This window comes from Musa acuminata, chromosome BXJ1-5 (genome assembly GCF_036884655.1).
Source record: "Musa acuminata AAA Group cultivar baxijiao chromosome BXJ1-5, Cavendish_Baxijiao_AAA, whole genome shotgun sequence".
Classification (NCBI taxonomy): Eukaryota; Viridiplantae; Streptophyta; class Magnoliopsida; order Zingiberales; family Musaceae; genus Musa; species Musa acuminata.
The window spans coordinates 13,682,225-13,689,182 of record NC_088331.1 but is presented as its reverse complement, the minus strand read 5'-3'; the positions used below and the strand labels follow the sequence as shown (position 1 = coordinate 13,689,182).

The window sequence follows — 6,958 nt, the reverse complement described above, 5'->3', positions numbered from 1 at the left end:
GTGACCTCGTCGATGGAGGAAGCCAAAAGTGGAGTAGGTCAAGACTGACCGAACCACTCTAAATCTCTGGTTTGCTTTCATTTTGAGCACTTTATCATTACTGCAAACCTCCTACATAGCTACTGCTCTCTGCGCTTTTACGAACAAGTTTCTAAGTTCTATTTTTTCCGAATCTGCATTCAGACGTAAATCGGTGTTTTCGTACGATCTCTACATTGCGGTTTACACTTACATTTCGATTCTATTTATAACTGCAAACTATCTTATGCGCTTTTACGAACGAGTTTCTTTGCAGTTTACGTTTATGTCTTGATTCTGTTTATAACTGTAAACTGATTTCTGCGCTTTTACAAACGAGCTTCTCTGCAGTTTACGTTTACATTCCATTTATAACTGCAAACTGACTTCTGCGCTTTTACGAACGAGTGTCTAAGTTCAAATCTTTCCGAATCTACGTTTTGACGTAAAACTGTGTTTAGACGCAAACTGCGCTTAGACGCAATCTGCGCTTAAGATGCAAACTGCGCTTAAACGCCAACTGCGCTTAGACGCAATCTAAGCTTCGACGCAATCTGCGCTTAGACGCAAACTGCACAAACTGCCCTTAGACGCAATCTGAGCCTAAGACGCAAACTGCACTTAGATGCAAACTACGCTTAGTCGCAATCTGCATTTAGACGCAAACTGCATTTAGACACAAACTGCATTTAGACGCAAACTGCGTAAACTGCGCTTAGACGCAAACTGTGGTTAGACGTAAACTGTACTCAATCATAAGTAATCTTAAAATCGGCTTTTACATCAAAATAGTTTCTATCAAACAAACGCAGCTTTCGTTTTTAATCGCTGAAAGATTTCCGCTGCACTAATTCATGCCCCCCTCTTAGTGCTCTCGATCCTAACAGAAGAGAGAAATTAAGAAGAATATTGACCTTTGCAAATTTTGCTCATGCCCTAAAGATAGTGATGTCATCAACCCTAAGAGGGATACCTACTTTGGTAGCAATTTGGAAGATTGATTCGAGGGACAAAGGATTTTATGGGTGGGTTTGGCGTATAGATTTACATGGGGATAATGGTAATACATTCTTTGAGAGTTTAAAAATTCTCATTCCATAGGAATAAGTAGAGGTCATTACTCATGTGGATATTCATCGATTAGCCCGATGCTAAGCATGCAGTGGTCTCCTGTTCCCTCTTCCTCCTCTTGGATATCTTTGTCCCCATCGTCTCCCACTTTGTCCTCTCTTATATCCCCACCCACTATGCCTATGATGTGGTGATCCAACTCTTCCTCATCTCTACCTCATGTCTATCCTACCTTTGCCTCTCCACTTTGTTCATTGTTACGGCTTTTGTCGCTTCCTATTCTTCAATAATATTGACATAATCAAGAGAAGAAACACCACTAAAAGAAAGAGCATTATTGGAATGGGACAAAGTGGGTAAGACATCGGAGAGAAGAGAAGGATTGGGATTAGAGTTTCAAGCAAAAACTAAAGAAAATTCAACATACATCTTGGTATATGGTGGAACTTGAACTCATAGAAGCTCCAACACGTTAGAGGCATCTCATGGCCTCTACGGTAAACTCTTTGGTCCTGCTCTCCTTGATATCATTCGATCTTCTCTTTCAAAATTTTAAAAACTCTTAAAGAGTTTTTAAGTTATTAATCTTGTTATAGGTTATCTTTGCTTTCACTTCTAATCCAAATAAGATATAATAAATACCCTAGAATATGGCTCTTGATTCTCGTAAGATTGGAAGCTCTTGAGCACATCTCAACGTGGGAGTGGTTGCGTGTGTACGATGCCTTGCGTAGTAGTGGCTCAGTGCTACCGTTGGTGGTCACTTCCATGACAACACTTCCTTCGGTCATTGATGGTGGTCTCAGTTTTTTTTTTTGAACTTAAACTACATATGTCATTATATTAATGATTTATTATGAGTCAGAATAGTACGTAAACAAACTTTAATGTCTATTAACTCAAATTTGATGAGAGAGTCTTATATGCTACGTCTTTGAAAAGATAGAAGTTATTTTAAACATGAATAAGTCATAAGAGCTTAAGTGATGAATGACCAAGTCCATATGGGCTAAAATGGATTTTAATATTTTTTTAAAACTTAAATTATATATAATTATATTAATAATTTATTATAAATCATGCTAAGCATACTATAATGTTTATTAATAAAGATTTGACGGAAGGGATTTATATGCTATATTTTTTTAAAATGTATGAGTTATTTTAGACATGAGTAAACCATAAATCATAACGACTCAAATAGTTCGTGATCAAAATTTATTCTTATTTGGTTCTCCGGATTTTTGTTCTTAACTTATTTATGGAGTGACGTGATTCATATTTTTAGAAAAGATAATTATTATGCTTAGTCTCGTATGTGCGAAGGGTTGTAAGTGGAGGACTAGCATCGCTATACCTGGATGAGGGTTTTGAAGTAATATATTATCTTTTGTTGCTTGGAAAAAACAAATCTTCTAATTTGACTTACTTATCTTCTGGAGCTGGCCAAGTTGGGTCGGATGGGTTCGGGATGGATCCGACCCAAATTTGACGACAGGGCTTCTTCTTCAAGCTTCAACGTCGCCTAGCTATGAATAAAATCTCGATCTCGATTCTTCGAATCTTAAAGCTTCTATTTAGATACCAAACATAAATCTTGGGATCGACGGCTGAGGAAAACCGAAGCGACGCCCATGATGATGACAGTGGCTTCTCCACGCCCTCCCCGAATCTCCCCGTCGTCGACCTTTCCAAAACCTGCTAGCTCTTCTGAACATCCCAGCGTCCTCCCGTGCGTTTCAATCCCATTTCGCGGTTTCCAATCCAGGGTGCGCACGAGATCTTTCTTTAGGTGCTTCTGCGCCGAGAAGGATAGCGCAGATGATCTGTTCGAGGCAATGCCTATTCCATCTCCTTTTCCTGGAATCAGCTGTTTGCCTTTCCTGTCGTTCCTCCTTTACTTCAGTATCATCAGCGCCAGATTGGTTCGGTGACGTGGATAATTTGATTTAATTTTCTCCTGGAAAACAGGGGTTTTCAGTGCTTCCATCCGACGTACCATGGGAAAATAGTGACGTATGGTCCATATGTGCGGCCTATTTCTTCGTCTTGCACGTTCCTTTGAGCTTTGGAGGGCTCTCAGTCATCGCTCAAATTCTTCATGAACCTAACCTTGATCCGCTGACAATGGTGAACGAGCTATTCCAGATAGCAAATGTTGTAGAAACACGTGATTCACATACTTTAAAAAAGCTGTTCTTTGTTGATTAAACAATCACCACTTCTGTTCAATGCAGGTTGTGTCCATCACTGTGCTACAAGTTACAGAGTATGTTGGAGTTTCAACACTGTTGCATTTTAATGCAAAGCCGCAATATGATGTTTGCAGATTCTTCCATCCAAAGTGGTTTTGGGGAGGAAGAAGCTGCATCACAGCATCTATTGTGGGGATTGGTACTTTGATTGGGCTAGTGTTTCTCACATCCATAGTTGCTGACATGCTGGTTGGACCTAAGGTAAGCTAAACTGCTATGTTTAATGCCTAGAATTTCCTCTATTGACTTCGTAGCGGGATTTTAGTTTATTTTGATTGCAAAGGAGGCTTTTTTTTTTTACCTTCTAGAAGTCTAAATACTCATGTTATCAAGCTATGGCAAGTTGAACTGTTATTTGCTGAAGAAGTGTTGAATTTACATATTAAATACAACTGCGACAAAAGATTCTTAATTCCGAAAATACGATTGATGAAACAAACCTTTCAAAGAACATATTGAACATCTATGGTATCACTATTCTGGTAGGTAGGTTTTACTGGTAAGTAGATATATCCGCTATGTAATAATAAACAACTGTATTCATGGTATCACTATTCTGGTAGGTTTACTGGGACAGAAAGAAGAAAAAGTAAAACCATGTCGAGCAAGTTTTCTTCTGCTTATGTGTGGTAAACTAGTTCTTTTACATCCTAGCACTTGCTAAAGTGTATGTTATGGTGAGAATCAATTTGAATGTGGAATGAACTTGCAGGTATTTGATGTAGTGATAGTTATGAGCATTTAAACTACTTTATGCTTCTTTTCTGACTAAATTAGTTCTTCTGTGGTTGCTTGCAGGATGTGAATGATCCGATCTTGAAAAAGATTCTTTCGGATAGCCCTTTGTCTATGATGTCATGCTTTTTTCTGTATTGCCTCGTTAGTCCTTTGTTGGAGGAAACTGTTTATCGGGGGTTCCTTCTATCATCTCTATCCTCCACAATGAAATGGTGGCAAGCTGTTATTATTAGTTCATTTGTTTTCAGCATTGGCCACTTCTCTGGTGAGAATTCTCTGCAACTCTTCCTCATTGGTTGTGTTGTTGGTTCTGCATATTGTTGGACTGGCCAATTGACTCCTTGCTTTGCCATTCATTCTGTATATAACGCAATGATATTACTAATAACTATGATGTCGTAAATTCATATCAAGGATGTACACTAAGAACGCTTTCATTTAGTTTTTTTTTTTTTTTTTTTTGATTAGTGCTTTCATTTATTTGCATGTTCACTTTTCTTTTGTTTCTTAGAGAGATTTATACTCTTTGGTTGAATCATGAAATTAATCACCTTGAGTAAATCTGATTTTTTGTAGCTGAAAGAGGAAAGCAACTAATAAATCAAACGGACTATCTTGTCAAATGCATATGCTGACTAAAATGTGTTCTTCCTTTGGGTAAAGGAGAAAGATACTAAAGGTTTCCTAGGAAAGTTCAAAATTGATTGCAGGTGGCATCGCCGACTTTCTTATGGAGTATGTTACTGTTTTCATTGACATGTATTCACCAGCTGCATTCCTTTTAAGCTGAGGTTTTGCCCCTTCGATGCCAGCAAACCATTTTGTGGGTCATAATTGATCTGTCTTCATTTGAGAATATATCTTATACTCGTATGGCTAACAAAGATTAAAATGGCTACACCATTATAAACTGTTGGTGTCTTTTTTGGAACGTTGGTTGGATTAATGATGTCAAAGTTTTTATATTAAAAGTGAGTAAAAATTAAGATTAACTAATAAAGATTTGATGAATATATGAATTTAAATTTAAATATTTTGATCCATTAAATCATAATAATTAATCTATATAGAAAAAACATCAAATAACATGCAAATCGCATATAATCTTGATGAGACGAGAGGGATCTAATTTTATTGTAATAATAATAATAATAATAATAATAATAATAATAATAATATATTTGAACTTTGAGATGAAGATTCGATCCAAATTTAAAACTGAAATATAAGAGTTGGGACAAAAAGGACCTGCACCCCACCTGATCAATTTTAGGTCGGACGTATTATTGTCACCCCCACCGTTTGCGTGGATCCGCGGGATCTGTACGAAGCAATCTTGCATTCATGTGAGCGTTGCAGAGCTGGTGCCCACAACCTTGTCACAGGATGATGCAGTGACAGCCACCGAGTCCGGGGTTGTGGTCCATTCTACGTTTATGTCGCATGTTTTGCTAGGATTATAACGTGTTTCGATGGTATTTGTTTTACCTTCATCATCTCTGTCTCGTCTCTGTAAAAGAGCCTTTGCTTTACACCCTGTTCTTATCTGCAATCTTTTTCAAAAGCCCGGAAATCGTGCAAACCATGATCATCCCAACGGTGCATGGCACGTATCACGGCATATTTCAAATCCCACCACTGGATACGTATACATTACAAAAAATAAAAATAAAAAATAAAAAAAGTATGGAGAGGGAGAGAGCGATGCACACATAGATATCCCTATTAAAGAAGTGGAATCTGGGTGGGAAGGAACACAGCGTGAGAGGTCGCCATGGCCGGAGGCTTCGAGGAGCAGGTGAAGGAGCGAGCCAAGGAGTTGAAGCACCTGGTGAAGAAGGGGATGAAGGTGGTGGGGGAGACCTGCAAGAAGACCTGGCACAAGGTTCGCCACATCAGGGGTTGACTCGTGGCTGCTGACTTCTTCTTCTTCCTCCCCTCGTCCATGTAGATCTGCTGCTGCTGGCTTTGTTTCGATTAGGTTTGCTACGGTTAGATCGTATTCGTTGCTTTTGTTGCTTGCTGCTTTTGTTGGTGTTGGAGTTGGGAGTTGTTGTCGACGATGCTATCGTGTTAGCTGCGTTCTCCGAGTTGTATAACCACACTGAGATGTATATCCTTTGGTGTGTGAGATGAAATAGTTGTTCCTGTTGCTGCTGCTACTCGATCCCTTGTGCTTGTCTTTCTAATCCGAACGATTAAATTAGTTTTCGTTATTTCTTTTCTGCATCCAATGGAGGAACGGGAAGAAGAAGAAGAAGAAACAGTGGAGACTCGTCACATCATTACTTCTCGACACACTGATCAGATGTCGTTTACGTAATTTGTTTGTATTGATTTTGGTAATTTACTGACGATCGCTACCATCCAATAACTAAAACAACAATCTGTTTTTCGGTGTGTATTTATAAATAATAAATAAATGCCGATCGGCATGTACTGATATTGATATGATGACTGCTCCAACATATTTTATTAAGATTTTTCTATGCAAATCTCAAAAAAACAAAAGAAAAACCGAGATATTGATTGTGAATGAATGTTCTTTTTATGCTCCTCCTAATCTCTAATATTCACAATCTTCAACCTATGTAAATTCGATATAATATATATATATATATATGTGAAAAATACTTACTAAATCTATAAGTCTATTTTGCTTATTGCAACTTCAGTCATCCCTTGGAATGATTATGAGACTGACTATATTGCACGGCACAATCGATATGGAAGTTGAGAGTAGAAAATAAATATCCATTTAAATTCAATTTTGAAGCATCCGAAGACGGTAGCATATATCTGCCATGGATCGATCGAGTCTATTTCAAGAACATCAGTTCCGATTGCTTCTGCTTTGACCAAGTCCTTGTTAGCCG

General features: G+C 38.1%; 1 protein-coding gene across 3 annotated transcripts; it reads left to right on the top strand.

Annotated features, from left to right (window-relative positions):
- The first annotated feature begins 2,676 nt into the window (after positions 1-2,676).
- Positions 2,677-4,928, top strand: LOC135674994 (uncharacterized). Of its 3 annotated transcripts, XM_065185260.1 has the most exons (5): positions 2,677-2,924; positions 3,061-3,246; positions 3,327-3,545; positions 4,143-4,347; positions 4,659-4,928. In XM_065185260.1, exons 1-5 carry the CDS (start codon positions 2,724-2,726, stop codon positions 4,715-4,717), a joined length of 870 nt encoding a protein of 289 aa, XP_065041332.1. In that variant the 5' UTR covers positions 2,677-2,723; the 3' UTR covers positions 4,718-4,928. The 3 variants fall into 3 exon arrangements, with proteins under 3 accessions (XP_065041332.1, XP_065041331.1, XP_065041329.1); XM_065185259.1 differs by lacking the exon at positions 4,659-4,928 and having other exon boundaries at positions 3,061-3,219; positions 4,143-4,495; XM_065185257.1 differs by lacking the exon at positions 4,659-4,928 and having other exon boundaries at positions 4,143-4,495.
- Positions 4,929-6,958: the final 2,030 nt, after the last annotated feature.

Coding starts and splice junctions, on each gene's coding strand:
- LOC135674994 (XM_065185257.1), top strand. CDS start 2,724: ATGATGATGACAGTGGCTTCTCCACGCCCTCCCCGAATCTCCCCGTCG. Junction 2,925..3,060: donor GCGCAGATGATCTGTTCGAG/GCAATGCCTATT, acceptor CCTGGAAAACAG/GGGTTTTCAGTGCTTCCATC. Junction 3,546..4,142: donor ACATGCTGGTTGGACCTAAG/GTAAGCTAAACT, acceptor GGTTGCTTGCAG/GATGTGAATGATCCGATCTT.